The 9868-nt window shown below is 35.0% G+C and overlaps 1 protein-coding gene across 1 annotated transcript; it reads right to left on the bottom strand.

Moving 5' to 3' along the window:
* Positions 1 to 312: 312 nt before the first annotated feature.
* exosc9 (exosome component 9) lies at positions 313 to 4842 on the bottom strand. The gene is made up of 12 exons (XM_081360375.1): positions 4661 to 4842; positions 4453 to 4547; positions 3987 to 4106; positions 3800 to 3902; positions 3069 to 3206; positions 2884 to 2966; positions 1695 to 1827; positions 1462 to 1550; positions 1118 to 1264; positions 785 to 903; positions 557 to 620; positions 313 to 442 (listed from the first exon to the last, which is right to left on the bottom strand). Exons 1-12 carry the CDS (start codon positions 4724 to 4726, stop codon positions 418 to 420), a joined length of 1182 nt encoding a protein of 393 aa, XP_081216501.1. The 5' UTR covers positions 4727 to 4842; the 3' UTR covers positions 313 to 417.
* Positions 4843 to 9868: the final 5026 nt, after the last annotated feature.

The raw sequence follows: 9868 nt of genomic DNA, 5'->3' as shown, positions 1-9868 counted from the left end.
TGGGAACAGTTTATTTTTCAAGATAGATGTTCTAAATATGTTTTTGTTCTAAATTTAAGTTTGTTATCGTGTGTACCACCATATTTAGCAAGATGGCCGGTTAGCTCAGTTGGTTAGAGCGTGGTGCTAATAACGCCAAGGTCGCGGGTTCGATCCCCGTACTGGCCAGAATATGTTTTATTATAACATTAATGATTTTACATGTGAGAGATCTTAAAAAACTTAAGTTGAAATATTTGTAATTCGGTTAATTAACATGACTGGAAGCATTATGTATTTTCATTTCACTTTAATAACTCAAAAACAAAAGAATTCCATATCATATTTTATTTTATTTTGTAATACAAAAAATATCCAATAGTGTCCAGTGGTATGGGAGTCTGATATGATCATCTTTATCCTCTGCAGCACTGAAGTTCATTTTCGATTCTTTTTGGATTTCCTTAAAAAAAAGGAACATTTTTGGTTATATCACAGGGTATGCATTCATTATGTGGTTATGTTGTACTTTTATGAGTGAGGTAACTAAGATAACAGATTTATTGACTTTACTCACTTGGCTTCTTCATTAAGAATGACAACTTCATCCTCTTCACTGTCTGAGATTACCATCACTTCATCTGCACGCACACACACACACACACACACACACACACACACACAGACACACACACACACACGTTTTTGGGCAGACAATTTTTCTTCTCAGATTTTAGAACAAACATAAATCATGTGTTTATTACTCTACAGCACAAAAAACACACAAGTCTCTCACACAACTTACCTGTTTTTCTGTCCTCTGTCTGAGGTTCATCCTCTTCATCCTCATCGAGTCCCCATGAGTTTACAATACCCTCACCTACATGTGCAGTTCCCGTAGCAACAAGAACAGGAGAGGGAACACTGGCTCTGGGGTTAAGGAGTAATATTAGGGTGAAAAAATTCACCTGGCACAGCAATACAATATTCCTTTAACATTTCATGCTTCTCTAATGAGACGTCAAACCATCACACTGCTTTTTCTGCATTCCTAAACAAGATATTAAAACATTCTCAATCAACATGAGTTCTAAAACTGGCTATTCCCCATGTCCCCATGCTGTATGCAATCAGATACGCTTCTGTGGAGGTTTCTGTTCTGGTCACAATGTCATTGGCTGTCTCTTTGACATCTGTCATCTCCACCGGGGCTTCGTCTCTCTTAAGAGTTGTGATTCGCTCTTTGGGCATGGACTCAGCAAAGCCAAACTTTCCACCCTCCTTTCTAAAAAAAAAACAAACAAACAAAAAACACAGTAAATCAATTTAATATAAATGTATAATATACATCTTAATTATTGTAATGCTTTATATTTGCTGTAATATGACACAAAGAGTGATAAAATGTCTTGTAAGAATTGGAAGATCAAATTCTAACATCTAAATGTAATTTAAAAAAATCATCTTAAACTACACACATACCTGATTTTTTTGTCATTCTCTAAGGCTTTGTTGATGAGCTGTGTAATTTCAGAAACTTTTACACTTGCTATTTTGCTGCATCTCAAAACCTGTGGGAAAACAAAATGTTTATGGTTCTACAGTACAGATTAATAGTCAAAGACAGTTTTGAAAGTTCAGTATGTGATAAATCAATGACATTAACTAAAAAGTCAAATTAGACCAAATAAATTATAACTAACACACACTCTTACCTGGTCTTTCAGTAGCATGATCCCACCACTGGACTGAATGGAGCAGATCTCCTGATGTTTGTTCATGGCTATCACCAACAATCCATCCTTCACTCGCTCTTCTCGTTCACAAGGGTCCACAAGCAAATATGAGCTTAGGAAGGAATAAGTAAACAAAGATTGTAAAACAATATCTCTTATGTCAAATGAAAACAAAGCAATTACTGTAATAGAATAGAAGAGAAAGGCAAGTTTGAAATGCAACTATACATTACATAGTAGTATTTGCAATAAGTAAATTGCAGTGAATTCTATGGAAGCTTGTTCCCACCCCTAAATAATAGGAAATTGCGACTTTATATCTCACAATTCTGACTTTTCTTTTTCTCAGAATTGCATAATATAGTGTCTCAATTGCGTGTTAGAAAGTCATTCCTTTTTCCTCATAATTTGACTTTATAACTCGCAATTAATTTGCGAGTTTATTCCTCAAAATTCTGACTTTTTTTCTCGCAATTCACACCATTGCAAGTTATGAAGTCAGAATTGTGAGATATAAACTCAGAATTGGACATTATAGCTTGCAATTACGAGTTTATATCTCACAATTCTGAGAAAAGCAGTCAGAATTGCAAGATATAAACTTTCAATTGCAAGCAAAAAGAAGTCAGAATTGCGAGTTTATATCACGCAATTCTGACATTATAACTCAGGTTATAAACAAGACGTAAACAATTGTTAGAATTTTTTTTTTTTTTTTTTTGAAAATTGAGAGAAATACTTTTTTTAATGCATAGCGTAAACAAGCTTCCATAGAATCCATTTTCCTAATTACCAGCAAAATCTAGCCTGGCTAAGGTCAGACCTCTTCTCATTGATACGTGGTCTGGGAACCACATGTTCATTTTCTCGTATTTGAGGCGTGGTTTACGAATGCCCAGAGCCGTTTATTGGGCGCTACGAATGTCTATCAAATGCGCCCGTACGTAGCTCATAGCCAATCGTTTCATCGTCATCGTCTTGCTGCTCCCTCCCCGTTCTGTGATTGGTCCCCTCGCTGAGGTGAAAATCTGGTCCATGGAATCCAGGCTGCCTAGCAGCGTGAATAAAATCGCGCTGCGCCCAAGGCAGCATGGGAAAACCCAGGCTAGCAAAATCATATCAGTAAATAGATTGTTGTAAGAGATTGTGTGCATGTGATGTTTCTTACCCCTGCAGGAAGAAAGCAAAGCTGACACATATGGGCATGTGATAAATACTCAGAGGAATTGGATCTCTCTCCTCTGGACTGAACTGCTCAAAACACAAAAAACACACACAAAAAAAAATGGAATACACCACTAATACAAAGATATCACCTGCCAAATGCATCCATTATGGGGTTTCAGGACTCACCACAGTAACATCTCGTCCCTGAATAGCGACGTCTGGCCGCCTAAAGTGTGAGAGTGCAGATATGGCAGCAATGCTTGCTGCATCCATCAAGTTTCCATCATGATTTAACACATGGACATCAACCCGTATCTGCCAAACCTGTCGATAACAGAGGTACAGTGAGTTAAGGGACATTTCAAGTGGCAAATAGGATGAATTATTTGTTCTGGTTTTTACTATGAGAATAAGAAATTATGCTACCATTTAAAAGTTTGGGGTCGGTACGTTTTTTTTTCTTTTCTCATGTCTCACCAAGTCTGCATTTATTTAATCAAACACAGTAAAAACTGTGAAATATTATTAAAATAACTTTTTATTTTTAATTTAATATGAATTTTCATTAGCCATTACTTCAGTCTTCAGTGATCCTTCAGAAATCAATCTAATGTGCTGATTTGGTGCTCAAAAAACATTTTATTATTAATAATATTAATATTATTATCAACGTTGAAAATAGTTGTGCCGCTTAATATGTTTGTGGAAACCATGATACATTTTTCAGGATTCTATGATCAATTCAAAGTTCAATAGAACAATATTTAATAGATTTTTTTTGTGACAATGTCTTTCCTGTCACTTTAATTTAATGCGTCCTTGCCGAATAAAAGCATTAATTTCATTAAAAGAATGTTTTACTGACTCCAAACTTTTGAATGATATTGCATATATCATATGACAGGTACGTATATCACCTTTTCTCCTGAAACTACACATAGAGACTCCGTGTCTATGCATTTAGAATTCCGTAGACACCTCTCAAGCTGTCTGTTTAACAACACCAACAGCTCTGACTGCCTATAGAACACAAACACACAGGAATTAGGAGGTAAGAAAACACACAAGAGAATAATTTACATGATTGTGTGAGACAGCGTGAACCTGTTGGGCTCAAAGGCTGGCGATGCCATGGGAGACAATTCCAAATTAAAAAACACGATGCCTTCTGTGGGACGAGAATCTTTTGGAGGGACCAACTCACAAGTGACCTGACACAACACCCTGAAAGGAAAAACACGTGTTCAGAATGGGATTTTCGAGAAAGTACCCAAACAAAGTAGACTAAGGCCTGGTTTCACAGACAGGGCTTAGATTTAAGACAGGATTTGGCCTCAGTCAAATTAGGACATTTAAGTATCTTTTATAAACATGCCTTAAAAACATTACTGGTGTGCATCTTAAGACAAAACAATGGCACTGACATATTTTATATCAGTGCAAGTGGCTTTCCACTCAATGATGCATTTTAGTCTGGACTAGGCTAGGCTTAAGCCTAGATAGTAAACAAGAGATTGTTATGACTTCATAATCGGTGGTTTGTCATTTTTAAAGCAACTATAACTGATACCTTGTTTTCCCGAGTTCCACGATGCAACAGCCATAATCGGTTCCAAAGGTGATTTTAATATTCCGGTAATCGTATGTCTGTCTCCCATCTAAGCGCTACAGAAAACAGAAAACTACTAAGTTAGTCAGCTAGAGATGTAGAATGACAATAATCACAACTTTTCATTACTAATGAAGTCAAAAATATATAATCACAAGGTGCAACTTACTTTTTTCTCTTGAATAGCTTTAAGAAGAAAAAGCTTCTCGCAGTTTGACAGCGGAGTATCCCTCATTTTGACAGCTTGAATATCACATAAACAACTCGATCCACCACCATTGCATACTCTCACACGCTTATTTCAGTGTTGAACCTGCGCGATGTTATGACGTAAGTATAACATTGGCGCACGGTATTTGCGTATGCACCAGATGAGCTTGGTGAACGACGGCTCAGTTTTAGAATTTATAAAACATAAAACACACAGTCGTTCCGTTTATTTGAAATGTTTTATTCCAACAAATAAAAAAATATAATATATAATTATATAATTCACCATTGAAAATTATAAGGAGACGGAGTTGTAGCCATAGAATAATTGTATTTTCTTAGTAAGACATTTAGTAATATTACCCCGATAAACAGGCTATAGTTTTAAAAAAATCCAAGGAATTCATTCAGTTTTCCGAAGCATGTCAGAATATGAAAATAATTGTTATAAAATGTGTTGTAAATGGTTATAATTTGTTGTTGAAATGCATATTATAGTAGGCCTATAGGCTACTTGTGGATTTTAACAGAAGAAAAAAAGCTATCAGCGCTAGGTCAATACAAGCACACGTGCACCTATCAGGAACTAGTTTCAGTCGAATTTTGTCGAATTGTTGTATTGATTCGAATATCTTGGTGATTTTGTGCGTGAGAAACTCATAATCTTATTCTGAATCTGAAATGTTGTTGGATTGCATGTGAATCTATTATGTAGGCCTATCATTTTAAAATTCATTATATAGGCTATCCAGCTGTGAAACTGATTGCACTGGCCAGCAATTTTACGTGTTTTAACTATGTTTTTTTAACTGATAGATGAATCACTTTGTTGTAAGAAACGTCGTGGGCACGACGCACGAGGCATAGGCCTAGACAATGTTCTGTACATATGGAAACAAAAATGATTTATTAAGAATTTAAGCGTTTATTAAAAATTAGACTGATTTATTAACCAGTCCCCCCTTTCAGTGCAGCAATTTGGATCGTTTGATGGGTCATAATATCGTGCAATCTGTAACAAAATAATGTGATTTATCATTTGATATCATTAGAAAGCTTTTGTTAAGCCCAAATGTGCCTGTGGCAAATTCACACGTACGCAGATGTCCCTTTTAAAAACACAGTTAATGGTACCAGCCGTACACGACTAATCATGGCAGCGTAGATATTGTTCAGCTGGTGCTCTTGTGTAGGACTGTTGCTCTCATAACGTTATGATGGATGGACTGCACAATCGCCAATCTTTTGAGCAGCTCAACGTGATACCCGCTTGTTCAGCACAAAGAAAGACGCGTGGATATTTGCATCAAAACCCACTCGATCATCTCCTGTCTCTCTTCTCCACCTACATATAAACTTACACGACACAATAACTACTTGACCTAGTTCATGTCAAATGTCATGCAAGGTTCAAACTAAGTAAGATCAAATAAATGTGAATGGCTCAAGGCCTACAAAGCCTACAAAGAAACTTTATACAACATTTTTGGTTGTGAAAAATTACTGCATATATGCTCACCAGGGTTTTAACTATAAAAGCAAGCACTGTACTGCATATGCAAAATGTTTTATTTCTGAAACTGCTTACAACCTCGTTATTCTTAGTCCTATTGAAAATCTAATTACATGCAAAGTGTGCTAAATGGACTGTATAAAAGGCTACATTGTTGTAAAAAAAAATTAATATTACAAATACAATAACAGCAACATTTTAATGACAAATGCACACATTTCTGGTAAAGGCAATACAAAAAAAAACACCTTCAGAGGTGTGGAGCGTTCTTATTTAATTTTTAAGCTGACTAAATGAATGAATAAATATAAATAAATAAATAGATAAATAAATAGTCTATTACATGACAAATCAATATGTTTTGAGTTGTGTAAAAACTCTCGGGTATTATTATATTGACACAGTGTAATGGGAAACGGCAGAGATTTGCTTCATAACTTTTAACAAAACAAAACAAAATAGGCCCAATATGATCAATATGACTATGCTTTTACACTGCTTTAACTCATCAAAATAAGTTAAGCAATTTATATTATTCAACTCATTTTTATGTAAGTTCAAGTCAGTTTAATGTAAGTTGAAATGACTTAAGACTTTAAAAAGTTGATTGTACTTAAAATATTAAGTCAGATTTTTTTTATTTCTTTTATACAGTGGGAAAATTTTGTATACAAAATATAGATATAAGTGTAGAGGCTATAATGGATCATTATAGGCTGGTGAATGGTATGATGCAGGTGGGGGCAGAAATGATGGAGAGACATGTCAAAAGAATAATACAATGAGACCCACCGCCACGTGTCAGTAACCGACTTAATTAGCTGAATTCGGGGATAATAAAAGCCACAGAGCCCTCGCGTAAGAACAGTTAAGAGGACTGCACCAGAGAGACTTCAATACTGCAATACTTATGATGGAGTACAGCTACCTAACGTCTGCATACGAGTCTGGGATGGACACTGTCCGAACTTCTATCAGCTCCTGCAGTCAGCCCTTCAGCTTCCAATATAACAGGTGCAATTTAGGTAACACAACCAGTTGCCATTTCATGGCGCCCGGTTCTCATCAACCCTCACATTACATAACAGGTTGGTCTGTGCTTTAATCATATTCATTAATTAATATATTACATTAATTAAGGAACTAATTATTTGCATTTGAGATTTGACTAAGATTTAAAACTTAACTATAACCCTTTTAACTAGCCTACAGAAAAAAAAAACATTAATAGCCTACTGTTTCATTTTCTATAGCCTATCTAAGGTTTTATTTTTATTATTATTATTTAAAGAAATTAATAATTTTATTCATCAATTAATAAAAGCATTACAAAAATGTAGATGTGCCACAACAGGAATATGTTACATTTTAAAATATATTTAAATAAAAAAAATATATTTTAAATTGTAAAAATATTTCACAAAATTACTGTATAGGTATTTTGATCTAATATGCAACATTTGTGAGCGTAAGAGACTTTTTTCAATAAAATAAAATCTTACCGACCACACATTTTTAGTGTAGCCTAGATACAGTCCATTTACTAATTGTTTAACATTTATTTTTGTGTTAAATTAAAATTTCATTTAATTTCCAGTTCATCGCAATCTTTTGAGTTATGAACGAGGCGTCCAGGAGAGACGCAAACAAAGACGCGTCCGCACCATCTTCACCAGCGCGCAGCTGAAAGCGCTCGAGCGCGTGTTCTCACAGACTCGGTATCCAGACATCTACACGCGAGAAGAGCTCGCGCAGGAGATCCATCTCACTGAAGCTCGAGTTCAGGTATATGTTCTTCTCTTCTTATCTTACGTTCCGTTTAGGCTCAGAGAGTTTAAGACCACCTTCATAGTCGTAAAACCGATTATTTAAACAAGAGTAAAGCTTACCATTTCAGAATTTTAGAGAAAAGTGGCAGAAAGTAAGCTACAAACCAGAAAGGGGAAGAAATAAAATAATATATATATATATATAAATAATATATATATATATATATATATATATATATATATATATATATATATATATATATATATATATATATATATATATATTCAACATGTGCGCCACCTTCCTAAAATAATTGCCTAAGTCAATTTTTGACATTTTTTTTTTTTTTTTTTTTTTGCATAAGTCATCTCCTCATGATGCTGGCCACCTCTGGTAAAATCGCCCACATCCTCAGTTGAACAGATCATGCAATTTCCTGTAGTATAATGGCCTATGTCAAGAGTGTGACTTAGGCCGTTTTATTTTGCCTATAAGTCAAAAGACAATGAGACTTAGGCAATTTTACAAGCTTAACAAGATGGCAGTTGCATCAAGAAGAACGAAAATCTAATCAACCTCTGAAGTTAAGGTTAAGTTTTTTGTGTTTTCTGAGAAACCTAAAAAAATGACTTGGGCAATTATTTTAGGAAGGTGAAGATATATAGGCTAACCTCTTTTTATTTATCATAAATATCTAATAGTGTTGGTTGTGAATGCCTGTTGAATCTGACACAGTGTTCTAGTTGTCTTCAAAACACAATTAGCCTATGCTACTACAATAAATACTGAACCCCTATGAAAAATGCACATTGCAAAAAATTATCGTGATTTTAACGGTAAAAATGCTACGGTGGAAAACTGTTAAATGGTTAACAGAAAGTTTTCATACTATATATGGTGAATAACTGTGATAGATCTAACCGTTCATTTCATGTAATTTTACAGTAAGTTACCGTTAAATTTACAATTTTTGGAAGTGAAAAAGTAATTGCTAAATTTACAGTGAAAAACGTAAATTGATCGGTAAATTAACATTATATCGGATTCTGAATTTTTTTTTTACTGTAAATTTAACTTAAGTCTGTAAAATCTAAAATGTTGCTACCGTATTTATTACGGTAAATTTCTGGCAACCACAGCTGCCAGTTTTTTACCGTAATTTAACAGAATGTTTTTTTCACAGTGTATGAAATTTATTTTATTTTATTTTATTCAGGTCTGGTTCCAGAACAGACGAGCTAAATTTCGTAAACAGGAGCGTGCAGCCACATGGATTGAGGCATCATCCAAAGTGCACAGTTCGCTTTCTCATGCCAGCTCCAAAACAATGACAGTTCCTGACCCAGACAGCACACAGCCCACTCTTACCCTAACCGAAGACCAGGAACAGGACAACAGCGGTCTCAGAGAGGGCCAAGCTCCAGAAGAACTGCCCTTGTTAGGCATAACTTCTCTTGAAGCACAGAGGTCAAGCGGTCACCTAACTCACTGTGCTACTACTGTGTGCATGTGTTGAGCAGTAAAAGACATGAAGTGCCATTTCAAACATCACTGTTTAGATCTCAGCCTGTGCCATTTCCTAACCTTATTTGTTATTTATCGGTTAAGATCTAAAGTTTGTAGGCCTACACATATGAGACATGCATGCTACATTTATCTTATTTTATTGCATTGAATTCATACAGATGGATAGGAAAATCATTCCACCTACTGTAATCGTTTACTGCTTTTTGTTCTTAAAGAGAGAGCTTTGACAACTTATAGTATGTGACAAAACTGCTAATTTTTCCCCTTAAAATTATATTCATATAATAGGATGCTGTTACAAAATAAATCTTCACCACATCATTATTCAGTCTTACAGTCACAGACACAAGGTGGAGG

The sequence above is a fragment of the Scardinius erythrophthalmus genome (assembly GCF_964197995.2).
Source record: "Scardinius erythrophthalmus genome assembly, chromosome: 3".
Taxonomy (NCBI): domain Eukaryota; kingdom Metazoa; phylum Chordata; class Actinopteri; order Cypriniformes; family Leuciscidae; genus Scardinius; species Scardinius erythrophthalmus.
Note: the sequence above shows the minus strand (reverse complement) of the source record. Positions and strands in the feature narration are given on the sequence as shown.

What these genes read in the sequence shown, in the direction of transcription:
- exosc9 (XM_081360375.1), bottom strand. Translation starts at nt 4,726, where the DNA reads ATGAGGGATACTCCGCTGTCAAACTGCGAGAAGCTTTTTCTTCTTAAA. An exon ending in GAGAATGACAAAAAAATCAG is followed by an intron (nt 1,265 to 1,461) that starts GTATGTGTGTAG and finishes TTTTTTTTTTAG; the next exon opens with AAAGGAGGGTGGAAAGTTTG. An exon ending in ACAGAAACCTCCACAGAAGC is followed by an intron (nt 904 to 1,117) that starts GTATCTGATTGC and finishes CCCCAGAGCCAG; the next exon opens with TGTTCCCTCTCCTGTTCTTG.